The sequence below is a fragment of the Lynx canadensis genome, chromosome F1, assembly GCF_007474595.2.
Source record: "Lynx canadensis isolate LIC74 chromosome F1, mLynCan4.pri.v2, whole genome shotgun sequence".
NCBI classification, from domain to species: domain Eukaryota; kingdom Metazoa; phylum Chordata; class Mammalia; order Carnivora; family Felidae; genus Lynx; species Lynx canadensis.
Window position 1 is genome coordinate 43,807,307 of NC_044319.2, and position 27,818 is coordinate 43,835,124.

The 27,818-nt window shown below is 52.2% G+C and overlaps 1 protein-coding gene across 2 annotated transcripts; it reads right to left on the minus strand.

The window, feature by feature from the left end:
* Positions 1-1,966: 1,966 nt before the first annotated feature.
* Positions 1,967-27,390, minus strand: RAB7B (RAB7B, member RAS oncogene family). Of its 2 annotated transcripts, XM_032591806.1 has the most exons (7): positions 27,208-27,390; positions 22,388-22,588; positions 18,781-18,849; positions 17,901-18,027; positions 16,936-17,151; positions 11,257-11,382; positions 1,967-4,119 (listed from the first exon to the last, which is right to left on the minus strand). In XM_032591806.1, exons 3-7 carry the CDS (start codon positions 18,831-18,833, stop codon positions 4,039-4,041), a joined length of 603 nt encoding a protein of 200 aa, XP_032447697.1. In that variant the 5' UTR covers positions 18,834-18,849; positions 22,388-22,588; positions 27,208-27,390; the 3' UTR covers positions 1,967-4,038. The 2 variants fall into 2 exon arrangements, with proteins under 2 accessions (XP_032447697.1, XP_030158841.1); XM_030302981.2 differs by lacking the exon at positions 22,388-22,588.
* Positions 27,391-27,818: the final 428 nt, after the last annotated feature.

The window sequence follows — 27,818 nt, forward strand, 5'->3', positions numbered from 1 at the left end:
CCCCGCCATGGCCCTTCCATCGGAGCTGATGTTCTGGCATTGAGAATGGGGAGCGGTGGGGGCCCACGGAGGGCCCCTAACCTGGTCTGGGGGTCTGGGAAAGCTTACTAGAGGAAGCGATGTTTTAGTTGATGACGAACAGCTAAGGAGGAATAGTCGGGTGAAGGGCCAGAGAGCGGCACCTCCGGGGAACTGAGAGAAGTTCCCGTGTGCGGAGCTGAGGGCAGCTGTGGCCCGGGCCGAGGCCTGAGCAGGCAGTGGCCGGCGGTGAGGGGCCTCGTGGGCCACAGACGGATTTTGTCTGTGTGGACGCCACAAGGAGGGCTGATAGGCGGAGTGGCTGGGAAAGGAATAAGAGGGCCAGTGGGAGCCCCACGGGGAGGGTGGTCTGGGCCAAGTCATGCCGGCCGGCTGCCTGGACCAGGTGAAGCGGAGGGGTGGGGGGAAGGGAGTGGCTTCCGAGAGGGCGAGGACCTGGTGGGCTGTGAGGGAGACAGGGAGGGAACCGCAGCCACGTCCTTCGAGAATGAGGCTCACCCCTCCTCTGGAGGCTGCTCTGGGGCCTCACTGCCACAAGGCAGGCTTCCCATAGTTACTGTTCCACCCTGAGCCCCGAGCCCCTTCCCCTAATCACTGCTTTCCTCCAATCTTATGGACTTTTTATAATTTTTCTATATTTCAACAAGGGAAATGCACTGTCTGACTTTCTAAGTCTCTACTCCCCTCCCCACCTCCTACATAAACACCTTCCCCCCCACTACACACACACACAGACACACACGCACACACCATAGACACACACTCCCCCCCCCCCCCCCCCCAGCGCACATCCTAGAGGGAGACTCGAGGTGTGCTCACAGAAGGCAAGTCCTCATGTCCTCAGCCCACTGTCACCGCCGGGCCAGCCACGCACAGCGATCAGTTTTGGGTGTCGCTGCTGGCAGGGCTGTTCTGCGGCCGCCACTGGACTGTGTGCTTCTGGGAACAGGACTGCAGTGTGGGTGCTGGCCACCCACCTGCCTCTGCCGGGAGTTGCCTGTGGCAGGTGATGGGACAGTGAGGGAGCCTCTGCTGAGTGGGAGCAGACAACAGAGAAAGTCAGCTGTTTCACCAGATCCTCTTGGGCAGTGTGGCACCCGGCCAGGCCCCGCCCAGGTTTATTTGGTGATAAGATTTGGGTTCCTTTTGGTTTTTCCCAAGCCCCCGGGGTGTGTGCCACCGGGAGCCCTGGCCTGGGTCCTCTCTGTTATTCATTAGCAGCCCGGAGCTGCCCCTTGGGCCAGGGATCAGAGTCGCCTGGACCAGAGCAGTCTGGGGAACTGGGGTCCTCTTTTCTCTGAATGGATGGAGATGAAGGGGCCCCCGCAGGTGCTGGCCACCCCCCTCACTCTGGGCTCCGGTGGCTTCTTCGCTTAGCCCGGAGTCACAGCCCCCCGCGTGCTGCCTCCCCTGCCGGCACCTGCCCCTACTGGGTTGGTACCGAGGGCCAATCTCAGAATCACGAGTGGGGGCACTCTGCCCTCCCACGTGGAAGGTTCTGTCCTCCTCCTGACTCTGGAGAAAACTCAAAATGCTCGGTTTAGGCCTGGGGTGGAATCTCCACGCTGCTCTTGCAAAGATAGAACCTTTTATCTGCAAGCTGCAGGGTGTCTGCAGCCCAGGCGGGCCTGGCCAGGGGCTCCAGCATTCCAGAGGGCCCTGAAAACATAGCTACTTCCTCAGGGACAGGTTTCACAGGTATGTGTACCCTGCTCTCCTAAGGACCCTGGGCTAGAATTAACGACCCGCTGTTACTGTCTTGAAAGCCTTCATCAGTTTTGAACAAGGGCAGGATATTTTCATTTTGCCCTGGGCCCCTCCTGTTATGTAAGCTGTCCTGTTTCACTTTTTGTTGTCCACCCTGAATTTTGCACTATGGAAACATGTTGCTATTTTTTTTAACTTAATAACAAAATACCAAAGAGGATAAAAAGAAAGGAGGACACATTTATTATTTGTTGCACACGTTTTGAAACAGTTCACACGTCCATTGGTGCTGCATACACAGGATACAGAAGCCCAAACGCCACACATCCCATCCACGGTCCGATGCACTCCCAGGAGAGCCTGTGTGAGGTGTAGAATGCCACTCCCAGGAAGGACACAGAGATTGCGGCCTGCTCCCAGCCACCTGCTCTCTGCCAGATCCGTGCGGCTGCCCGGGATGAGCCAGCCCTTACTCCACAGCTGGGTGGGCAGACGAGGCTCCCCAGACTCTCCTGCTGACCCCTTCGCCCCTGCAGGATCCCCTGCCTCTGGGAGTATCTTCAGAGTCAGATGCCATCAGAAGTCCTGGGCTCACGTCCCAGCTTTGCTCGGAGCTCAGGGCCAGATACGTCTGTGTAGACAGGAGACTTCCACGGAGGGCATGGATGTGGCTTGGGAGCCTCGGAGTGGTCATTTTGCCCACCCTCTTCAGGCTGGGTCCTGTCTATGCTATCTGTTGCCGGAAGAATCTGCAGGGAGAGGGAGTCCGTGAGTTTTCCAGGTCCCTCATTTCTAGCATTTGTCACTTATGTGGATTTCTTGCCTGAATCATTGATGTTACAGTTTTGGCTCAGTTCTTACTAGCTGTAAGAAATTGGGATTCTCCTGCCCCATAAATCTCGCAGGACCAAACATGCCCCCAGTCTGAGAACAAGCTTTGAGGATCAGCGTAGAGAGAAAAGCCCTTCTTCAAGGGTCATGGAGAAGCCACTGGCCACTCAGCACGGGAGGGAAGGAGCACTGCTGCCCTCTGGTGGCCAGTCAGCAGAGCATCAAGGAGCCACTCGGGGCAGGATCCCTTTTGCTTGTCTCTGGGATATCAGCTTTGAGTCCTCAGGTAAATGAAAGTTCTTTCACTGTTCCTGGAACACAGCAAATTTGTCCTCACCTCAGGGCCATGGCTCTTTCTGCTCCCTCTCCATGGAATGCTCTTTGTCCAGATCTCTAATGAAAGTCATCTGTTCATTCTCTAGTCCTGGGGCCAAATGACACCTCCTCAGGGAAGCCCTCCTGGACCACTTTGTCTGAAACAGCACCAACCCCAGTCTCTGTCCCTTTCTATTCCATTACCTCGGTTGCTTTGTCCAAGCACTCATCTGCTATTTGAAAATAGCTGTTTAAATTCTGTGCCTATCGCTTCTCTCCCTAATCGGAAAGCCGGGTCCAGGAGAGCAGGGTCCTCGTTTGTTTCATTTGTCACTGGACCTCGGCGCATTGTACATAGCGGATGTTCAACAATACTTGTTGGAGAAATAAATAAATGCATATCAACAAGAGCAACTGAGATTTAAGCAGAGCTTCTGGTCCTCGAAACCATATACTCTGAGGTCGGCAGGACACAAACCACCCCCATTTGACAGATGAGCCAGCTGAGGCTCGGAGAGATTTAGAGGAGTTGTCTGCGCATCCAGCAGAGAGGAATGAGCCCGTCCTGGGTGGCTCTCCTGGGCTCCCTCCGTCCTATGCCCTGGAGGCGGCGGAGTACCGTTCCAGGCCTGGACAGTGGCCACCAGGGGTTGAGGCAGGCCCTCGCTTTCTGGCGCTGGTAGCCGGGGTGGCCTGAGCTGCACCCTTGTCCAAAGCTGTGCCGTGGCTTTGCAGGTGCATGGCGGTATGGGCGAGGAAGGCCAGTCCCCAGGAGAACGTAACGGGACTCCAGACACAGTGGCCTGTCTGCAGAGATGTGCGTTCTGGAGCGAGAGTGCGTTTGGGGAGGGCAGGTAGCAGGAAGGCTGGAGCCAGCCAGGGAACGGTGACTCCTCCTGGCCCGAGATTTGGCTGTGACATTCTGGGTTCCATCGGGACCCCTGAGGGCCCAGCCCTGTCCTCACTACACTCAGCCCGAGGCAGGGGCTGTGCTCTGATCTGGGCCCAGCACAGATATGAGGGTAGTGCCTGGGCTGGGCTTGGGCAGATGGGGTGGGGGTGGGGGGTAGGGAAGGGCTGGTGGGGGCTGGGATGCCCAGACCATGGGCAGGCTTTGTCTGGGCATCAGAGCGGGAGACTGAAAGATCAGCAACATCTACTCCTGGACTGGTCTTCCGGTGAGAGCTTGATGGAGTCTGTGAGGTAATTCTCTAAGATGCTTCGATACTGGGGAAGGAAAAGAGAAGTCAGAGTTCACATCCTGAGAGGTAAAGATTCCCACCTGCCTTCTCTTTCTCACTGGCCAACGGTGGTTGGGCTTTTTTGTCCCCTCCCCATTGCGTTGTTAGGAAACTAACAGCGGGGGGTGGGGGTGGGGGTGCGGGTGGGGCACTGGTCTTCCCCACCCTCCTCTGTCCTCACCTCCTCCTCCAGCTTCTTCCCAGGAGCCCAGAGCAGTTGGGTGGCACCAATCTCCTGACCTACAACAAGGTCCCATAACTTTCCATTCTCCAGAAGGAGCATGGAAGTGGCCAGTGTCACCTAATCCTTGAAAGTGTCACCTGAGGTGACATCTGACCTCCGGCAGAGATGATGACAACCCTCTCCTGATTTCTGCTGGAGACCTCTCCCCGCAAACACCCCCACACCCACCCTTCGTTCACCATGTCTGCCTCCCAGCCTCCCCCACGGCCACCCCTGGCACCTGAGAAGCCCAGTCAATTCTCTGTCCTCCCCCAGATAGACTCAGCCTTTCCACTGGGCCTATTTGGCTCTCTGCTACCTTCCCAAACCCCTGTGTCCCAACACAGCTGGCCACTTCTCTCCCAGGACCTCTTGGCTCAGGGTGAGGCTGGGGTGGGGCAGGGGGCCCTTTCTCCAGGAGATGAATACTAGGGCTAAAGGGTCTCTTCTTAAAGGGACCCCGTGTCTTTATTCTGCCCGGCTCTCACCAGTCACTGGGCTTGGCATCCGTGCTCCCCCACAGCTGGTATCATGTGGGTCAGTGGCCCTCACCGAGCAGCACCCATCACCACTGGTGAATGTCACCACCCTGTCCCAGGAGATGGCATCAGGCCTCACTTGCTACACCCTGATGATGGTAGCTCCTGAGACACAGGAGACGGTCCCCTGATGCCCCATGACTGAGGGGTCATTTAGCCTCACATGCAGAGGTCATGGTGCGGGGCCTGGGATCCAGCCCTTTTTCATATAGTTTGTTTCCTGAAAGTCCCTGTTTCTCGGTCCTCCCAGGTTGGGTCTCAGGGCCTCCTTAGTCAGCCTCGGTGATGGGCCTTGAGTATCGCTCAGCAAATTATTATATTATTTTTTAATGTTTGTTTATTTTTGAGAGCGAGAGAGCCAGAGCATGAGTCGGGGAGGGGCAGAGAGAGAGGGAGACACAGAATCCGAAGCAGGCTCCAGGCTCTGAGCTGTCAGCACAGAGCCCGACGCGGGGCTCGAACTCACAAACCGTGAGATCATGACCTGAGCCGAAATCAGCTGCTTCACTGACTGAGCACTCCCCCTCAGCAAATTATTTAGAGTTATTAGAATTTATATATATTTATTTTAACAGGAAGGATGAGTGCTGGGGGTTGGGGGGCAGTGTATGCCCTGCAAATGAAGGTCTATCTCTCTGGAGATGTCCCCACACCCCAGATTGATCTCCCCCTCTGCTGGGGAGGATCTTAGCCCACTGATTACAGACCTGACCCAGGGCACCCCAGGGCTTCCCTGGCTCTCACCCTGGGAGAGCAGAGTCCCACCCAAGGAGCCTGAGAAGACAAAATGGGGCCAGGTGGCTCCTTGTCCCCAGCACCTCCCAGGCCTGGTGTGTGGGCTCCAGCCTCTGCAGCCCTGGATGTGTCCCATCCTCCACCTGGACCCTGCCGCTGCGTGCGGGGCCCTCTCACTCCACGGAGCTGATGTGGTTAAAATCCCGACACTTCCAAATCTCCCAGTGAGGGACAAGGGAGGGCAGAGCATCACTGTCTAAGCCCCTTTTACCCTGGTGACCCAACTCTCCCTGAAAGGCAGGTTTGGGAAGCATTCTCTGTTTTGTCCTTTGTGGGTCCCTCTGTCATCATTCAAGCCAGAGACCATGACCAGGATCAGGAACTTCCCTAACTGGGTCTTTGGACCCTGGGGGCAGGACTGTTGCTTCATCACCCCTGAGTGTGCCCCCCCCCCACCCCATGTCCACCCGAGGCCCAGCGGGGGGCCCCAGAGCCCCTCATGAACAGAAACCGTGCCGTTGTCCGCAGCACCAGCCTGCAGGGAAGGGGGTGTGGGGCCTCCCGAGCAGCCACAGAGTTTCCTGAGCTCCTCTGCACTCTTTCTAGATCTTTCTAGATTCGCATGGGGTTCTGCCTCTGGAAGGGGTGAGAAACTTCCTCACTCATTACACTGGAGAAGCCTGAGGCCTTCACGCCGGCCTTCTGAACCCGATAACATTCACACGTCCCCAGGTCCAGATCACCCGAGTGCTTCCCATCTGTGACACCATTGCAGGTAATAACGGCGTCATCTCGCTCCTCGGATTTCCCACAAAACTTCTAAGCAACCAGCGGGCCGTAATTGGGTTTCCTGTGTAGCTCTTTTCTCCAGGCCTCTGTCCTCTTGGCAAGATGTGCATCCCAGTGCAGAGCAAACCGGAAGTGTCCTCACGCGTGCACCTGCTGCACCTAAGGGATGTGACTGTGCCGGCCTGTCCCTTCAAGCCTGGTCGCCTCTGTGGACCTGCCTTTAGACCCTGCAACTGGAGGACCTCAGAAAGGTCCTGTGATTCCACCAAGCTTACCCGCTAGCCAGCCCGCTTCCCTCCTGGGCATGGCGATTGCGTCCTTCCCCAATTACCCCTCAGGAGCCGGGCCTCCATGCTGCAGCTCATGCCACAGGGGAGGGCCTGACAGCCCCAGCAGGGATGATATTACCAACTTGGTAAGAGCAGAATCTCATCCGTGCCAATCCCCTTAAGTAGGTGGTGTCCCTTCGTATCATATTTTGGAATAACTAAGTATCCTAGTCCTTGAAAGCGGCCAGACTGGGGGGCGTCTGGGGGGCTCGGTCGGTTGAGTGTCCGACTTGGGCTCAGGTCACGATCTCGCGGTTCGTGGGTTCAAGCCCCGCCGTCGGGCTCTGTGCTGATAGCTCAGAGCCTGGAGCCCGCTTCGGATCCTGTGTCTCCCTCTCTCTGTGCCCCTCCCCTGCTCACATCTCTCTCTCTCTCTTTCAAAAATAAATACACATTAAAAAAAGAAAAAGAAAGTGGCCAGATTGGGACCGTAAAGTAACCACCTACCATCTTTCCTTTCAAAATGTTCCCCGAGTACCTATTCTGGTGCCATGTTCACAAATCACTCCAAGCAGAATTCACTGCAGAGCTCAGGCATTTCAAGGAAGTGTGGATGTCATGTGGCCCGTGGACTGAGTGCATCACCCCCTTCCTCCCGTGATGCTCCTGCTTTCCCCTCTCTTCTCTAGCTTGGTCCCGAGCATTCCATCCGAGCGATCGTGCATCTGACTGCCAAGCTGAATAGCTCCCGATTCCTTCTCTCCTACATTCAACCATCATGAGCCCCTGAGGCTCTACCTCCAACGTCTCTTTAGTCCACCTTGCCCTGCCATCTCCATTCTCTCGGGCTTGGGCTATTGCAGTACCTTCCCAACCACCCACTGAGCCCATCTTCCATGAAGCAGAAAACTCCCTTGCTGAAAACCCTTATACACAGCTTCCATTTTAAAACAGCTACCTTCTGTCTATCTATCTATCTATCTATCTATCTGAGAGAGGGTGTGAGTGGGGGAGGGGCAGAGAGAACGGGAGAGAAAACACTGGAAGCAGGCTCCGGGCTGTCAGCATGGAGCCCAGAGTGGGGCTCTAACCCAGGAACCCTGAGACCACGACCTGAGCCGAAACCAAGAGTCCTATGCTTAACCGTCTGAGCCACTGAGGTGCCCCCAGCAACTTTTTACTTAGTGCTTTCTCTGTACTAGGAATTGTTTGACTTGGTCCTCGCAACAACTCCATTAGGAAGATATTATTTGTACTTTAAAGAGAGGGAAGTGGTGGCTTAGGGAGGCCGTGTGACTTGTGAGTCAGAGGGGGAGTCAGGATTTGCAGTCAGATCTCCCCGGCTTCAGAGCCCCAGGTCCTCCCACCCCAGCGTGGGGCTTCCTCCCCTTGCCGCCTCTCACATCTCCCCTCAAACCCTCCAGCACCGTGAGCACGACACCTCCCTGGGGAGGAGGGGAGAGGCCCTTGCCGGAAATGTCTTTGAGAACTCATCTGACCTCACGACACAGGTGTGCAAACTCCAGTTTCCCTTTAAAAGTGCACGTGCGTTTTACAGTCTATGCTCTAGTAATAATGGCTGTTCTGTTTTAATGGGAAAATATTTCTCCTCCACGTTTCTAAGGAAAAGGCACACCCTGCGGGGCTTCAAGGTGCCAGGTGAGCCCCTGTGTGCCTCGGGTCCAGCAGCGCGGTCTGGACACCATGCGCCCGCTGCGTGAAGTCCAGGCGCTTGGTGGGGGCTCTCTGAGCCTTCGTGATCCGTGCTGTTGACCTTGTGGGCCTCATCGCTCGCCCCACACCCCCACTTTCCTGCATGCCACATTTCCTCCTCTTACAGATGGACCCACAGTTGCTTCCTCACATGAGCCCTGTGGATTGGTGCCTGGGCCTCTGGCCATGCCCTTCTCTCTCTCCTTCTCCTGTGCCTGCCCCTCCCCCATCCTCCCGTGGCCACCTGCAAACTGCGCTTTGTCTTTCAACACCCAAGTCACACGCCATTTCTCTGGGGACCATCCTTGCCCACCCTCGCCACCAGCCACCACTGAGTCATCTCCATGCCTTGACTTTGCCCCCTCTGTGGCACTTACCTCTGTGACAACCTGTTTGTGAATATCCTACTCCTCTACCTGACCTTAGAGCCCCTGAGGTCCGTATCTCCAGCCCTAGCCTGACAACTCAAGAAATGTTTATAGGATTGCATTATTTCCATCTTATAGATGAGGAAACTGAGGCTCAGAGGAGTCATATGCCCAGGGGTCCACTCAAAAACACCAGGGCAGGATTCAAATGTAGGTCAGTTTCGCTGTGGATACCATACTTGTGACTTCTAGACTTCTCATCAGTAAGTTTCCCCCATCAACGTGAGGGACTGACCTAGGGTTGCTCAGTCACTCTTTTGCCAAGTAGGATGGATATTAAAAACAACAACAACAGGGGTGCCTGAGTGGCTCAGTCTGTTGAGCGTCTGACTCTTGGTTTCGGCTCAGGTCATGATCTCGTGGTTCATGAGTTCAAGCCCCGCGTTGGGCTCTGTGCTGGTGGCCAGCACAGTGCCTGCTCTCTCTCCCTCTCTCTGCCCTTTCCCTGGGCTCTCAATCTCTCTCTCAAAATAAATGAACAAACATTACAAAGAATAAAACAACAACAACCAAGCAGACAAGCTTCATAAAGTGGACACAGCAAGAAGATGTAACTTTAAGAATAAAGGACACTCCAATCGACAGCTGACTGGATAAAGACGTGATATATATATACACACACACACAATGGAGTATTACTTGGCAATCAAATAGAATGAAATCTTGCCATTTGCAACAACATGGATGGAACTAGAGGGTATTATGCTAAGCAAAATTAGAGAAAGACAAACATCATATGATTTCACTCATATGTGGAATTTAAGAGACAAAACAGATGAACATAAGGGAAGGGAAGCAAACATAAGATGAAAACAGAGAGGGAGACAAAACACAAGAGACTCTTAAATACAGAGAACTGAGTGTTGCTGGAGGGCTTGTGAGTGGAGGGATGGGCTAAACGGGTGATGGGCATTAAGGAGGACACTTGTTGGGATGAGCACCGGGTGTTATACGTAGGGGATGAATCAGTGGATTCTACTGAAATCATTATTGCACTGTATGCTAACTAACTTGGATGTAAATTTAAAAAACAGTAAAAAGAAGAGAACAAAGGGCACTCCTTCTTCAGAAAGGACAGATGCTGACCACACACAGACACTGGCTGTGGGCCGATGGAACTTCTCCGTGACTCAGCATTTGGCAATCACTGTTCTGTGTTGGTGCAGGATCATTTATCACCTCTCACCATACAAGGTCAAACAACCTTCTTCAGTTTCCAGGGGAGTGGCATGAGCAGGCACATCTGTGGCTTGAGAGCCAGCATTACAGGCTGTATCATAAAAGCCACAGCCCTCGGTCATGTGCTCGAGACGGACATCCCCTGCTTCCTTTTAACATGAGACAGTGAGGGCTGGGGGCCGGGAGGGGAAGCATACGAATATAGCTTGTGTCTGGCCAAACCCTGCGATTAAGGCTTCTCCCTGGGCAGCCTCTTGGGGGTGGTTGCTGCCTCTCTCCTTGGTGGACGACCGCAGACGGGGCCACGGGGCACTTCCGTCCGGGGCAGCTGGCAGCACGGGGCCAGGCCGCCGGTCGACCGCAATGATGGCAGGCACTTCCACATCGGGGACACCCCCCATCTCCCATCCTCCTTTCTTCAATTCAAAGTCATTGCTGTGATGAGCTTTCCCCCTCTCCTGAGAAGCCCACCGTGATTAAATGTGGCAGAAGAATGAGACAAGCTGAGCCCTTCCCTGCGCCAATGACTCGAACCCTTTTCTGAGTTTCCAGACTCCATATTGGAAGGGGAAGAAAACCCTGTTACTGCTTCCAGGCAGCCTTCCCTGATCTTCCCCTCGTCCCCCTTCCCATCCCTCACAGCTGGGCTGCGTGCCTCCCCTCCCCCTGCCGCTGGGGCCACCTCACCAAATCCTTTCATGCCATGCACCTGTACGGTAACCACACATGGGCCTATCGGGCTCCCCTGCAGAGAGCCAGGGTCCCCGAGCCCTACACGCTGCCGGCCACAGAGGACACACTCCACACGGGGGGGCCCACAGCTGTCCATCTGTTTTCCTGGAGGATGTCATCCACTCCTGCAGACCTGATCGTCCATCTGGACAAATGCTTGGCGCTGTGGGGCCTCTCTCGCCAGTCAGGACCGAACTAGACCATCAGCTCCCAAACCCTCCCTACATTAGAATGTCTCCGGGGGAGGCACAGAAGCGTGTATTTTAGAAACTCCACAAGGGATCATCAGCCGGACTGAGGGACCACTAACTATATAACCCAAGGTAGGTTTAGACTTCTGGCACTCTGGGGTTCCAGAACCAGAGCACTGCCGAGCCCATTCAGCAACTAATCGAGACGATGAGCCGTCCAGTCCTACCCGCATCCCTACCTGGGTCCGGTGTGTTGTTCTCTGAAGCTCCCCAGTTTCCCATCCTCGGGGCAGCCCTGGAAGATGATACCACCATAGCCACTTACCCTGGACAGAGCCCGGCTGGCCAGCATCTCGAAGGCCTGTACCACGTTGATGTCATTCTTGGCACTGACTTCAAAGTAGGGGATATCTTTCTCTTTACACCAGCCCTGGGCCACCTCCTGGGGCACCTGAGTGAGGGGAAGAAATGATCACTGTATGTATCACCGTGGCCACCGTCATCGTATCGCCCTCTCTCATTACCACCCTCGTGTCTCGCCATCCCCACTACTACTCCCATTTATTGAGAAACTTCCATGTGTCTGAAATTCCACATGTGTTATTTCTTTTTTTTTTTTTTTTTTTACCTTTATTTATTTTTGAGAGACAGAGAGAAACAGAGCACAAGTTGGGGAGGGGCAGAGAGAGAATGGGACATAGAATCCGAAGCAGGTTCCGGGCTCCGAGCTGTCGGCACAGAGCCCGATGCGGGGCTCGAACCCATGAACCGCGAGATCGTGACCTGAGCTGAAGTCGGACGCTTAACCGACCCGGGAGCCCCTCACATGCGTATTTCTTAACATAAGTCTATGAGGTGGGCCTTTGTGAGCTCTGTTTTCCGGATGAGGAAAGTGAGGACTGGAGAATATAAACGTGCTCAGAGTGTGTGGGGTTGAGCAGGATTTGAACACAGGCTCGGCAGAACGAGAGCCCAATGTACTATATGCTGCTTTCCTAAGGCTCCTTCTTCAGTCTCTTTGTAAGATAAACATGATAGACACTAGCCGGGGTGGAGGGCTTCCTTCCCCTGGGCTGGCTCACCAGGGCCCATGCCCAGGAGGTCTGTTGCTGAGCAGAGACTCAGGTCCTTGCTAACCCTCCTTCCCCAGGGTAGAGTCCGAGGAACAGTTGATAAGCCAGATACTGTGTTAGATATCTTGTCATCTTCACTCATTCAATCCTCCCAATGACCCTGTGAGATGGGTCTTATCGGCTCAATTTAGAGATCGGAACACTGAGGCTCAGAGAGGTTCAGCGATTTGCCTCAGATCACACAGCTGAGAAAGGCAGAGCTGCAATGCAGTCCAGCTCAGAGCTCCTGTGGCATGGGCACTGCCCTCTGCAGGGCACTGCAGGAGAACGGTACCCTTTCTCCCTCTCCCACTGGACCATTGATTCCTTGAGCTCAGGCTCACGGTCTCCTCAGCTCTTGGCCTGGCAGTGTGGGCCACTCAGTATAGGCAGAATGGGTACACCTCTACCTGAATGCAAATGGCTGATCAGAGTTTGATCGTGCTGTTTTGGAAAACTCCTGAGAGCCCTGGGAGTTACTTCCAAAGACAATTGGAACCATTGACTTTAATGCCTAATGAATTATTTCAGGGAGGAGGAAATGGTCTCCTCCCTGAATATGGAACATTGGCTGTGCTTGGTACTTTGTAGTCATGATTTCATTTTGCTTAAGGGAGCCAGGGTTTTTTTATCCTGAAGAAAGGACATTCTGCCCCTCTCCCAGAAGACAGCACAGCCAGGGGCAATCAGAGAATGCCTCCCTCCTGCAGGTCCTAAGGATGGCTATCTCATTGCGATTAAAGGACGCATGACTGTCTCGGCTCCCTGGTCTCAGGAGTGGCGGCAGCACCGGAGGCTCATGGTGGCCTCCCACAGAGCCTCTGTTGACACCAGTATTGCCTGGCACTGGGAGGCTCGCCTTGGGAGACTGGAGGGTGCAGCCCCTTAGGTCGACTAAGCAGCCTGCCCTTTGGGGAACTAGCTGACACCTCCATACCCCGTGCCTGGGTTCTGGGGGGAAACCCCAGGCCTTTTAGTCTCGGCCTCTGATCTCCAAGACCTTCCTGCCTTTACGGGGAGGGGTCCAGAATTGGCCAGGACTGCTCCCTTCCATGGAGCACAGATGCCCAAGGCCTGGTGAGCAGGCAAGAAGGTTCACAGCTCAGGAACATTCTGAACTCTTTGGAGGAAGCGCCAAGGGTAACCCACAAATAAATAAGTATTAGAAATTAACACGCTGTACCTTGACGGGGCCTTAGAAATGCAAAGGGCTTCCTATCTTTTAAAGTCCTTAAGTGTGAGGACTGGACTCAGGCTTTTCACTGTGCCTTCCCCCTGCCCACCCTCCACCCCCACCAGGTGATGAGCATTTTGCTGAGCACATCACTGATGTTCTGGGGTTGCAGTAAAAACCATAGTCAAGTGAAAAGAAGCCAAAGGACTCTGCTTCTCCAGGATGTAGGGAGATCTTTTATACTTCATGGCATGAGAAGCAGATGCCCGGATTAGTGCCCAAGGTCACCCGGCAACAGAGCTGGGGGGACAAGGCTGCACCTGCAACCCGCTGATCTCGTCTCCCTTCTCTCCCACTGGACAGTGACTGTGCCTGTCTGGTGCCTGGTTGTGACAGATGTTTTATCTCATTTGTCCCCGATCTTTCTCTGTTGGGTTTACATGGAATGATTAAGTCGCGCTCCAAAATGTCAGTTGAGATTATGTTGCAAATTAACATTCTTTTTGTATGCCCCTTCTCCTCTCCCAAACTGAACCCCAGCAAGCGGGCCTGGGAAGAAAGCCACCCAGACAGCACTTTTCACTATTTGCTTCCAATTCTTGTTACAATTTCATCATTGTCTCAGTCATCTTGTTCTTTATTTATTTATAAAATAATAGCTCTTTATAATTTAGGCTCTGACTGTGGAAATAAACTCAGGGTGCGGTACTTGGGGACTTGGGAAATAGGAAATTTTTGAAAGCTTTCCTTCTGTTAATTTTGCTTTAGGCTGACGATATATACTATTAACATTTTGCTTCTCCTGTTATCTGCTTGTTCATCAGAGGCCAAATGTTTGACAAAACTAGCTCAATTCGCATAGTTTTATTTATGATGTCTTTGCATCTCATATGCATTTTAAGCAATCAATTGTATGAATGTTAACATTAGTGTGTCAAATACATCTGAAACCACTACCAAAAATAACTGAGACTTATTTCAGAAAATATAATCCCCATGTTATGAATCAGTGATCAGTCAGAAACTGCCTTCCTGAACATAGAGCAAAGGATTCACATCCTAGTGAATAAATCCCTCATAGCATAGGTATTTGCAGAACTGTTCTTTCTAGCAAACTAGTATTTTTTCACTATTGCCTTCTGTAGAAGGAATAGGGATTTTAAAAAATCAAAGTCAGCAATTTCTTTAAAATCATTCTGGTGAGATATATATATATATATATATATATATATATTATTGTTCTAAAACCTACATAAACACAGGATTTGCCATTTTAACTATGCTTAAGTGCACAGTTTGGTGGCATTAAAGCGTATTTCCGTTGTTGTGTCGCCGTCATCCCCATCCAACTCCAGAACTTTTTACTCATCCTAAATCTAGCAGTAGACTTTTAAACATTTATCTCCTTTTTATTAAGTGAGAGAAACTCCTGTGTTTTCCCAGCTCATCCCTTGGAGAACGTAAGAGGGAAGGTAACGATGGTTTCTGTGGGCTAAGTTTGCCAAATGCTTCATAGCCATCATTTCCTTTAAGTCCCCAGCCACCTCATGGAATCTGTGTCTGGTCTGCACCTCACAGACGAGGACCCTGGAGCTGGCCCAGGGCAAGCACGGACTCGAGCCCAGAGAAGGAGCTCCTTCAGGTAGCTCTCGGCTAGGCTCGTATGCGCTCATCTCTGTTCAAGTGAGAGCCCAGAGCATGCCTCCCGGCTGGCCTTCTCTGTTCCCCAAGCCCTCTGCTAAGCTGGGGCAAAACAAGGACATTGGAGGGCAGTGGTGTCCCGGCGTCACCTCTCCTCACTCACGGTTCCTCCTGTCTACTTCCCTGCCCTCATTTCATTATTGCTTAGCGTTTTCCCCGCCTCTGCTGATGCCTACTCTACCAGTGCCCATCCCGGGGCTGCCCTGTGGAAAGACGAACTCCCCTTGCTTCCCTCCTCCAGGGTCCTCTGTCACCTCCCTGTCCTGGCTGAGCCCTGGCTTTTCCTGGAGTCTCTGTTCCCCCTGTCGCCCTCTCTGGTGGGGGCTGTGTCTACACCCTGCTCACCGCAGACCCCAGAGATGGTGATGAGCTTGGCTGGGGCCTCACTGCTGCCTTCAAATCTCTATTCTTCCTCTCTTTCTGCAGAGCAAAGCTCCTCCCCTGAGGCGTGGATGGTCCCCTCCACCCCTCGAGTTATCACCGGCTCTTTCCATCCTGCTCGTTTCCGTGCTCATCCTGTTGTCTCCACCTCTCAAGGTAGCCTCCCCTGCCCCTCCAACAGAATGCATCTTTTCTCCACTTCAGTTTCTTCTTCCCAGGGCCTGACCCAGGACCTCTGTCAAATATCAAATCTGGTCTCCCATTCTGTGACCCAGTCTCCTTCCCTTCCACCTCCTCCTGTCCTCACTCCTTCTGTCCTGCCCTTCTGCCTTGGACACTGCAGCTAGCTGCTGTTCCTCCAAACCTTCCCCTGGCTCTCTTCTTTCCTGGGTGGCTTGTCAGTGCCCCCACACCTCTACTCTTCAGCTACTCTCGTCTGGAAGAACCTTAGTCCCAGGTCCCTTGTTCCTGGCTCTCACCCCATACATGGCTGCTGGGGAAAAACAATCCAGACACCAGCTCCAACTCCTGGTCTCCTCCTTCAGCTGAGCCCCTAGGGTCACCCATCTGTTCTTGTCTTTGTCCTTGATTGCTCTCCAGAGTAAATGGCAGAGCTTCACTATGAGTCTTGAGACTTCTACTTGGGCCTCTTTCACTTCCTGCGCAACAGAAGATGGTGCCTCTGATTTCACTGAGAAAAAGTCAGAACCTCATGCATGCATCCGTCCATCCGTCCGTCCATCCATCCATCCATCCATCCATCCACCCATCCATCCATCCATCATTCCAAATGATGCCTCAGTTCTATTACTTTTCTCTATTTGAACCATTGTGAAAACATAGTTCAAATACGATGGCTCGGTTCCTCATTCCTTTTCTCTACTCGAAACACTAAGACAATCTTGTTCAAATGGTTCTTTTTGGTGTCATTTTAGCTTTGTTTGGCACAAGAGCATCTTTTACAAATTAAGTCTGCCTCTATTGTTTTCTCATTGGTAGGCAATAAGGGAAGAGCTCTAATCAATGTTACTGCAGTGGTAAATACCTACACGAGTGGGGTTCCTGCAGCCATGGAGCAGACCACTTGTCATTGCATAGCCAGATACTCCAATATATGCCCATGGCAATAAAAAGACATATTACTACTTTCCCAGAAAACTTACAGATTCAAGAATTGATAACTGTGATCCCCTACCTGACCCCGGGTAGAAATACTGTTTTACAGGTAAATTCAAATTCCACCTGCCTACCGCTGATGCCTTAATTCCTCCACTCCTCGTCTCTAGACAAAATCGTTTTCACTTCTCAAGTCACAGCATGCTATTTCTTGCCTTTGCTCATGCTGTTTCTTCAGCCTGGAACCCACCTCCCCTAGGAAGCCCTTTCTATGTTCTGGGTTTGAGTAAATGCCCTTTCCCTGTGGTCGCCAAATATCCAAGGTATATCTCCGTCATTTTATTTACCATAATGTATCATAAGCATTTTTCAAGTGTCTGTATGCGCTATTAGGCTGCAACATTCTTAAAGTAAGGACTGTGCCTGATTCAGCTCCCTATGTGTGGGACCGACCACAGTGCCTGGCACAGAGTAGGTGCTCACGTAATGTTGGGTGGATGAACGAAAGCACGACTGGTACCTGCCGGTCTGCGAGATCAATCTTGTTTCCCAGCACCACCATGGGGTAGGACGGTTCCATCGGAATCGTTTTGGCCAGGACGTCACCCCGCCAGGTATCCAGTGCTTCAAAAGACTCCAGGTCGGTGACATCGAAAGCCAGGATGCAGCCATCAGAGCCTTTGTAGAATGTGGACACCATGGAGCGAAACCGCTCCTGTCCACCCGTGTCCCAGATCTGGAGGGGAAGAGCAGCCGCCCCATTGGGCTGTGATGAGTGCCTGGAGGTAGGCCCAGCTGGGTGCCGTGATGTCAAAGTGTCCTTTTGTGGGCAGGAAGCAGGCAGCCCTGGCACAGGTGCTTGTGGTCCTTTCAAGCACGGGCGACTCAACCCTGTCGCCCGTGTTCGTGACAGTATCTTCGCACTGTCATTTAGCAACCCAAGAGCACTTAACATCTGAGCTCTCACGTTCCCCCTGGGCCATCAAGACAGGCACAGTTATTCTCACTGTTATTCTCACCTGATAGATTTGGACCCTGGGAATGACTTGCCCAAGGTCACTTACCAACTTTTCCAGTGAACCTGCGACTAGGAATAAGGCCTCCCAACATCTGGATTAGCCCTTCCTCCCCACCCCCGCCCCCCGCCCCAGATCAGGGATCAGCATTTCTTTTTCCTTAAAGGGTCACATAGTAAATATTTTAGGCTTTGTAGACCTAACTGTCTGTTGCAACTACTCAGCTCCGCCTTTGTAGTGCAAAAACAGTCATAGACCATAAGTAAACAAATGGGCATGGCTGTGTTCTAATAAAACTTTATTTGTAAAAACAGGTGGTGGAGCACATCTGGCCCAGGAATTGAAGTTTGCTTATCTCTGCTCTAGACCGTTGTAGTTCCTGGTGCACACGGCTGTGCGAGTGGCCATCCAGGGAATGTGGGACGATTTCAGGTACGCGGGCTGAAGAGGGAGAGGCAGAGCAGCTTACCTGTAGCTTCAAAGTTGTGTCATCCAGTATGATAATCTTGGAGAGGATGCTGGCCCCCAGTGTGGTCTGGTAGTCCTCGTAAAACGTCTTGTGCACATACTGGTGGAGGAGGGAGGTCTTTCCCACACTGAAGAAAAAAACCCAAACACATGTGAACAACACACACACACACACACACACACACACACACACATATGCACACCCGGACTGTTCTCAGAATCTTGCCATGCGCCTCTCGCTGCCACCTCTCTGTGATTCTGAATTTCTAACATTTGCAGTCCAAGGACCACAGTGAGCAGTAAGGGATCAGGGAATGGACTCTAGAAGTAAGGACCAGTCCGGGACGCCTGGGCGGCTCTGTTGGTTAAGTGTCGGACTTCGGCTCAGGTCATGATCTCACGGTTCGTGGGTTCGAGCCCCATGTTGGGCTCCGTGCTGACAGCTCGGAGCCTGGAGCCTGCTTCCGATTCTGTGTCTCCCTCTCTTCCCTTCCCCCGCTCGTGCTCTGTCTCTGTCTCTGTCTCTCAAAAATGAATAAACATTAGAAGTAGGGACCAGTCCGAATGAGGAGAGAAGTTTGCGGAGAGTGGAGCGTCCCACAGGTCAGGTCTTTCCTATATTTGACAGAGGTGGGAGGACAGACGGATGCCAAGTGGCTTGTCTAATCCACATAGCTAGTCACTGCAGAGTTAGGGCAGACCTGGGACCAGTAACCAGACACCCCGACTCCCAGCCTCTTTTGCCCATCTCTCCTCCTTGGTGCCACTCTGAATCAGAGAGAGACCCATGGCCGGTGGGAAATATGCAGGAGGCCTCACTGCCCTTGGGTAGGGGGCTGCTTCCCAATCCCCACACCCTGAGCTGATCTTGGCTTACTCACCCCAGGGCTCCGATGATGATGAGTTTCAGGTCCACCTTCTTCCGGGGATTCATGGAGGGGCTTCGGAGCCTGTAGGGAAACAGAAGTCGTCTGCATGCTGGCCAGAGTCCCGTGTGGCCATTGTCACTGAGGCTGGCCTCTACTTTCCCTTCCTTGATGTGCAGATCACTGCTCTGGGCCCGGGACTCAGGTGGGGCCGTTCTCCAAAGGAGATAGGGGACCAGCAATGCTGCCACCCTCCCTCAGCTTCCCCTCGGGGCCTCCCCAAGGCTGGAAGTGTGGTGGCCCCACAGGACAGGCACATCTCTCACTCTTCAGCATCACCAACCCTGTTCTTGGAGGCAGCCTGGAGCGCCAAGAAGACCGCACGGGGTTGAACAGAGGCCTCGAGGACAGTCAAACCAGCAGCCAGGGGTGGAGGGCAGTGCGGGAAGAGGAGATGGGGGCAGGACAAGGGATCCATTGTCAGGACTGCCCGAGAGGCTCTGGATGGGAGAGCGCCCCTCCCCCAGCCCGAGGTGTTGCTGCAATCACAGAATCAAAAGGCTCTTCTTTAATGCAGCTGGTGGGGGTATAATTGGTACATGTTTCTGGAAAGCTACTTGGCAGCAAGTATTGAGAGCCTTAAAAATGTTCCTGCCGTCCACTTCTAGGAATTTGTCCTGGGGAAATAATCTGAGATGCAGGCAAAGATTCAGGTTCAAGAATGTTCTTGACAGTATTATTTATAAACATCCAACAACAAAGAAGTGGTTAAATAAATCATGGCACACAATAGACTATTAACATGGACTTTTGGAGACTATCATACTAATGTGGGAAAATGCTTATGCCACAGGGTCTAAAAGAAGACAAGACCCTGCACTGTATATACGATACCATCATAAATATGAAAATGCGTTCCTACTTGCATAGGAAAAAGCCTAGGAATAAATATACAACAAACTTAAGTGGTTGATTCTGCGTGGTAGGGAAATTATACAATTTAACATTTGTTCTCTGTGCTTTTTAGTATGTTCCATTTTTATTTTTTTTATTTAAAAAAATTTTTTTTTCAACGTTTTTTTTTTATTTTTTTGGGACAGAGAGAGACAGAGCATGAACGGGGGAGGGGCAGAGAGAGAGGGAGACACAGAATTGGAAACAGGCTCCAGGCTCCGAGCCATCAGCCCAGAGCCTGACGCGGGGCTCGAACTCACGGACCGCGAGATCGTGACCTGGCTGAAGTCGGACGCTTAACCGACTGCGCCACCCAGGCGCCCCAGTATGTTCCATTTTTAAATAACACACATGTCAAACAGGTATTGTTCCTGTAAGAAATAGTATGTTTCTTTCCTATAAGAAAGAAACATGTATATATGCATGTATGCATTTTACATATACATGTACATATTGATTATTTAAAAAGGTTTTTTTGATGTTTATTCACTTTTGAGAGAGAGAGAGAGAGAGAGAGAGAGAGAGAGAGAGAATGAGTGTGGGAGGGGTAGAGAAAGAGGGAGACACAGAATCCGAAGCAGGCTCCAGGCCCTGAGCTGTCAGCATAGAGCCTGATGCAGGGCTCAAACCCACGAACTGTGAGATCATGACCTGAGCCGAAGTCAGACGCTCAACCAACTGAGCACCCCATATTATTATTATTTTTCAACAAGTGAAGGCAAAACTGTTGCAGGGGATTGTGCTTAACTGGCTCTTTGGCTTTACCCTTACACGCGTATGTATGTGTATACAGTTCCCAATTCCTGAGTGCTCCAGACTTGGAGCAGGTAGGCATGCTGAGCAAACCTTGATCTGACTCAGCCTGGCTGAGGTGTCAAAAAGGCCAGTTTGAGTTTCCTTGGGGTCCTGGAAAAAGCTAAAAAACGGACGTTCTGAGGCCTTGGTTCTAATTCTCTCACATTGCCACCGTGTGACGTTGGATCATTTACTTCTCCTCTCTGAGTCTTGGCTTTCCAACTAGAGAATGAGCAAGTTGGGCACCAAAGACTCAAGGTCCCTTCTGGTTGAAAAATACTTTATCAACTGGAGCTCTAACTCACTGGCCACAAGGGCCTTGCCCGGGGGTGCCTAGGCCCCAGGGACGTAGGGCTGTTAGTGCCCCTCCACGAGCCATGTCGTGGCCCCAGGGTGATTTGAGGCTCGGCTCAGAGCTGTTTGTCCGAAGAGCCAGAGCTGGTGTCACTGGACCTTCTGCGGTAACCCAGGAGGGCTGGCTTGGCATGATGGGCAAGACCTCTTCGTGGTAATCCGAGACAGTCCTTCAAAAAATCCCGACACGGTTTCTGCACTCCAAAGCCCTGCACTAGACACAAGCACGAGCACAAAAATGGACCAAATAGGAAACCACCCTAAGGAGTCATCATGGGAGAAGGCACAGGCTGAGTGATTACACCAAAGACAAAGCATAAAGCGTCCCAACAGAGGCACAGAGAAAGTGCTGGGGGAATTCAGGGGTGGGAGAGAAGCCTTGAAGGAAGGAGACATGTGGTTGTGCGGGGGGTGATATTTCAGAGGGAGGGGATGAAGTAATCAAAACCCTGAGAACAGGTGAATGGAGAGGGTGGATGGTTTGGAAGGGTGAAGCAAAGGGTATGGAGATAGGAAAGCAGGGAGAAGAGGTAAGATTTAAGGTGGGTCCTGGAGGTCCGACCAAGGACTCGGTCCTCTCATTCATTCAGCAACCATTCTCTTTGCTCCAGACAGGCAGAGGAAGATAATTCAAGGTATTATCCAGGGCTGGCATTTTGTCTTGGGTGTCACTGCCCACAGGGAAACCAGCCAAGGGAGAAGTGGCTCAGAAGCTTGTGAAAGGTACATGTCTTCAAGCATCAGTTACTGCTCAGAAGGGGAGTGGGAGCCATGGTGAGCTCTTTCCTAATGGCTTTGGTACAAGATTCCAACCTAGTTTTAAAACCAATGCAGTGCCCTTAGAAAGGGAGTCAGGACCAAAGGGAGGCAGGGACCAGTGGGGAAGGAATCAGCACTGACGGAGTACCTGCAGGGGCTGCTCTGCGTCCTCTGATTGCTTCGAGAACCCTCCCAGTAGCCTTATGAATGAGTCTTGAGACTCAGAGAAGCCAAGTCGTTCATATCTCATCCAAGGCCATACAGGTAGTACAGGGATGAGCCAGCGTTTGCATGGAAGGCCAGAGGAGGCTCCTCTGTGCCACGTTGCCTCCTGACCTCTTGAGTTTGAGCCCATGGAATCTGTGTGCATAGGATCTGGGGTGCTGGGCTCCCGTTTGGTGAGCCCCGACAAAACCCTAGCAGAGTTGGAGGAGATGGAGAGAAAGGTGGCCAAAGTGACAAGAGGTACGAACGGGAGCCGAGGGAACGGGTCTGTGGAACAAGAGCTGTTGTGTGAGGATTGACCACCAAGGTCAAGATTTGGCCAGCTTAGTTGGAGGGGAATGTGTTCACACACAAGCTGCCATGCTGGAGTCATATCTATGCTCACGCTATCCTCTAACATGTTTTCCACCCAGCATTGCATAGAGGACTTTGTGAATGTGCAAACAAAAATATGCATATCATTGTGAGGTTAAATGAATGAATACATTATTATAATATGTTTAACGCCTACAATACACTATTATAATATATTTACCGGCCGCAATTAAAGGCTCAAGAGATGTTAGCTCTTTCGGGGGCACTTGCGTGGCTCAGTCGGTTGGGTGTCCGACTTCGGCTCAGATCATGGTCTTGCAGTTCGTGAGTTCCAGTCCCACCTCGAGCTCGCTGCTGTCAGCACAGAGCCGGCTTCAAATCCTCTGTCTCCCTCTCTCTGCCTCTCCCCCACTTGCTCTCTCTCAAAAATGAATAAAATTTAAAAAAAAAAAGAAAGAAATGTCAGCTGTTTTATGACGATTGTTAGCACACAAAACGAGCTTGCCGGACTGACACCATAGGTCTCTATTTTACCACTCAAGAACCAGGTGTCTAGGGGAGTTTAATTGTTTCTCTCTAAAAACACAGCCTAGAAGTGGTAGGACCCGGATTAGGAGCTAGGTTTGGAATCCAGGCCTAACTCCGCAGACCACACCCTCACCTGCTCATTCTACTGTCTCTTCCGTAAAACTAGGATGAAGATCACACACCTGCCACCGGGTGCCCCTGTCAGAGAGGCTCCGGGGCTGGGTGGCGTGGGCTTGACATGGGACAGCGCGGCCAACGTGCTTATGAAGGGGAAGTGGGGTGAGGGCGGGGCGGGTAGAGAGTGTGCATATGACAGAGGATCAATATCCACTACCTGGGAAGCTCTCTGCAGATAATCAAAGATAATATACAACATAACAGTGGGCAAGGAATATGAATAAGCAACCCAGAAGTCTTATGAATGAAAAGCCATCAGCTTTGAAAAGATACTCAACCTTACTAATTTTTAGAGACATACAAAGTTTAAAAATACCATTTTTTTTTTTTTACCTCCAGAGAGTGGCACAAATTAAAAGGACTGATGGTGAAATTAAGTGTTGGCAAGTGTATAGGGGAAGCACTAATATGTATTGTTGATAGGCTATGAATAGCACAGCCTTTTTTGGAGGGAAAGTTGACAGTAGCAAAGTTCGATACGCACGGGCCACAGTCTAATTTTAGGCATCTACCCTCAGAACGCACCTATGCTCAAACATACCTTTGTACAAAGACGATTGCTGGAGAACATTGTCGTAACCCGAATTTCCAGCAATAGGAGATTCTCTACATAAATTATGATCCATTCAGATTCTGGGGTACCAGCTGGCTTTAAAAAGAGTGAAGTGGGGTGCCTGGGTGGCTCAGTCGGTTAAGCATCCAACTCTTGACGTCAGCTCAGGTCATGATCTCACGGTTTGTGAGATGGAGACTGCACGGGGCTCTGCGCTGACAGCACGGAGACTGCTGGGGGTTCTTTCTCCCTCCCGCACTCTCTCAGCCCCTCCCCCACTCGCTCTTCTTCTCTCTCAAAATAAATAAATAAACATGTAAACGATCAAGAAAAACAAAGAGTGGAGTAATGAAGTAGAAAAAAAGTGATAATAATTTAAGTAAAAGAGAACATCCCTGAACGTTTTGTACAGCATGATCTCGATTGCGTAAAAGCAAAAAACAACCTTGCTTGTGTGACTGCATAGTTAATATCCTATTTGTGCTTGTCCTGCATACACAGAAAGTTGTGGATAGATACACATTAAATGATTAATAGGAGGTAGGGAAAGGTAGATGAGAAGCTAGGGGCTATTGTTTTATTTTATATACGTCTTGTGTTAACATTTGTCACACAAGGCTTAGTCGTTACGTAATGAAACAGTATCAAATGTACTTAAAGAAACTTAACATTTCTTTTTTTTTTTTTAATGTTTATTTATTTTTGAGAGAGAGGGAGACCGAGAGTGGGCGCGGGAGCAGGCTCCAGGCTCTGAGCTGTCAGCACAGAGCCCGACGCCGGGGCTTGAACTCGTGAACCACGAGATCATGATCCGAGCCAAAGTTGGACGCTGAATCGACTGAGCCACCTGGGCACCCCTAAAGTTCCTTTAAAAAGAGCACATGGGTGGACGACAACCCCAAGTCATCTGAGTGTGATGTCCTGACAAGACAAATCACTTTGGTGTCTGGGGCAGGAGAGGGAGGTCATCTCGTACCAGGGCGTGATCGTGAGTTTTGGAGTCAGCGTTCTTATTCTACCTCCATACATTTGTGACCTTGGGTGAGTTGCTTGACCTTGGTGAGTCGGCTCCCTCATGGGTGAAGTGGGCATCACTTGTGGCTGTGGCTTATTCTGCAGGGGGGCACGTGTCATTTCTGATAGCACAAAAGGCTCCTCCAATGGGGAAGACCCAGATGAATGGTTACTAGTTGCATGGGGGCGGGGCAGAGATCTGATTGGTAGCACCTGCCACTCTCTGTGGGGTAGCGACTCCCACGGTGGCGGATTTCAAGCTACCAGTGTGGAGCCTGCTCCAGCACGCCGTAGGAGGAACCCCAAAGATCATCTTCTCCGATCCCCCACCCGGGGCTTGAGCCATCTCGACCTCGTTCATGGAAAGACGGAGCTGGCTCTGCTCCCATAGAGCTTCTTCCCTCCACTAGGGGTGGATTTCTCCTGGGGCCACAGAGAACATGCAATCTTCCTCTGCCACATGCCAGCCCTTCTGAGGTTTAATGTCTTCTCCTTGGTGTTTCTTGACTCTTTCTTCTTCGGATCCTTGTGACTCACCTTGGCCTTGACTCTGAGCTCCCTTTACCCCACTACCACCCTAGTCCCCTTCCCCTGGATGTGCCCTTCCAGCATGCTGCTGCTGCAGATCCCCTACCCCTACTGCAGACTCTCAGAAGGGGAAGGATTTGCTGAGGCTGCTACTTAAAATAGCCTGGCCCTTGGGTCCCAGGACCCCCTAGGGGTCCCTTGCCCCCTAGCAGCAACAAGGGGGTGTCCAGAACTGTGTCACCGGCGAGGGAAGGCAGCTTGGTGGCAGACACCGGTTGGGCTCACCGAGGAGGCATGTGTAGGTTTCAGACGGTGGCTGAAGTCCCTTCCCACGTCTCTGGGCCCTGCCCTTGGCCGGAGTTCAGCCATAGCTGTCTTTTTAAGCCTCCTCCCGCCCACCCAGGTACCTCAGATGCTTCAAACCAGGGCATCCTCTTAGAGGCCATGCTGAGTCACCACCCTCTACTGTTAAATAACAGTGACAAGCAGGCTTGGAACGCAGGGCCCTGCCTTCAGCCAGCCCCGATCCACCTCAGACCAGAATCTGCAGGCGACTCAGCCCCCACTGCATGTGACTAACTCCTCTCCCCTTGTTGCCTGGTAGTCCTTCTAAGACTGGAGCCCTGGTCCTGCCCACCTGCCAAAGTTACGGTGTAGCTCAGTCCCTAGGAGCAAGAAAGCCTGGGTTGATGCCCCTGGGCACACACACGTGCATGCACGCACACACACAGGCACACACACACGTGTGCGCATACACAGACACCACCCTAGGGTTTGGGGGCCAGTCTTACACGAGCCCTTGGTCTTGGTCTGCTCTCACCATCCTACTTCCCTTCTCTCCCTCCCCCACTGGCCCCAACCGGGACCCAGGTACAATCTTCTGCCTCGCTGGTAAGGCGAGGTGTCATTTCTGCTGACAAGGAAGAAGGATGAGGGAGACCAGTGAGCAGGGGCAGATGAGAATCCTGAAGCAGGCAGTCTCCCCGCTTTGCTCCTATCTACCCCACTTTCAGTGCCTCTCCTCCCTGCTACTACGTCTTGGAAAACGACAAATGCATCCACCCTAAAAATAATGGGATTTACAGTCGTGGGAATAAAGTTTGTCTTTGAAAATAAATGATCTATGGAGCACGAAGCTTTATTGCCCTGTGGGAAGGCTCACGACTCTGCCTTGCCCTCCTAAATCCTAGCAGGTCTGGACCTGCTCCCCTCCAGGCCGTGTGTCCATAGCTCTGGTTTCAGGAGGCTCAGCGCTCGTGTCCTTTAATTTCTTTGGAAGTATTTGTCCTGTCTCCCCAAGTAGACTCTCAGTGCCCAGAGGACAAGAAAGTGCCTCCCACCTCTCTATCCCTCCGTAAAGCCTGACCCATGCTGGGAATATTGAATCTTCAATAAACAGTCATTCATTCATCCCCATCTATCCGTCCACCTATCCATTCATCCACCTGTCTATCCATCCATGTATCCATCCGTCCGTCCATCCATCCAGCATGGGTACTATATGCCTACTATGAGTCCACACTATGTAGGTCTGAGGGTACAGACAAGTTACTATTTCCATGGGACTTGTGTGGTGGGGCATTGACTGACGAGCTCAGAGAAGTTATTTTTATAAATGCACGCTGCCTGGCAATTCTAGGGCACCCTGCAGGTTATAAAATGCCATCACAGTCCAGTGGATTCCTGAGTCAAGAACAGCTAGTTAGTGGCAAGCTGAGACTAGAACCCAGATCTGTCCAACTCTGTTGACTGGCTTGCCTAGCACAGCAGAGCTGTGCCAGGAGACATATTTATGATTTAGAACAAAAGGACACTTTTCTACTCTAGGAGTTTCTCCTTCCCCAATGAGACGCTTTGGCCAACGGGTTCCACCCAAGGAGGTGCCCTGTCGATGTGGCAAGGCGACCTCGGGTGCTGGCTGGCCTTCCTCTGCTGAGCCAGTGGCAGTGTCCTCCCGCTAAGACTGTTGGCCCGTGCAGAGCCGGGAGCCTGGGCCCCAGCAACCCAGGCTGGGCTGGGCTGGGCGGGGAAGTCCCTTCCACCTGGCTCGCTGCCATGCCCTGGGAGTTTCCCTGGTGGGCAGTGGGGTGGGGGGGTTTCGGGTTGGATCTAAGCCCCGCAGCTGCCAGATTCTAAGCCTCATCCCTGCCTCCATTCCCCACCTCCCTCCCCAAACCCAAATACCTCTAGGGCTTGCTGGGACAGACCGAAGAACTGAGAAAAACTTTCGAGGCACTTACAGCTGTGGCTGCTTAGCATCTGGCCTCCCCTGAGGGCAGGCGGGCCGTTCTCTCTCTCGGAGTCTGGGGGTCTCCTCTTAGAGCAAAGGTCTCAGCCGGTTCAGAGGAAAAAGGCTCTGGAGCAGAAGAGCTTATTGAGGCCAAGCTACTTCCTTCTGTTTTCCTCCTCTCCCTCTCGTGCACAGACTTGGGAAAGTTGCAAAAGAGGCTGGGCCGGGTGAGCTCAGCTGTGTGGGTGGAGGGGGTGGGGTGGAATGGGAAGCTTGGCTTCAGAGCTCACTCGATTAGGCACCTCTGTGAGAATTGGGTTTCCTGGGAAGCTGGCCCCAGGGGAACGAGGAGTGGAAGGTTCGAGGCGTGGAAGTGTGTGGGTCACAGCCTGCAAGGCGACACGCAGGTTTGGGGGCACCACGCAAAGCCTCCAGCTGGTTTTCGGGACTTCTGCCTGGGCCGCTGGAGGCCACCCAGTGAAGGGAACCTTTTGTTTGTTGAGGCGTTAGACCCACATGTGCATTAGATTCGGTGCCACCACCAGCCTGGTGGGGAGACGGTCCTCATGCCTTGTTCCGACCCTAATACTGTATACACACCGCATCATAGCACACTGCCAC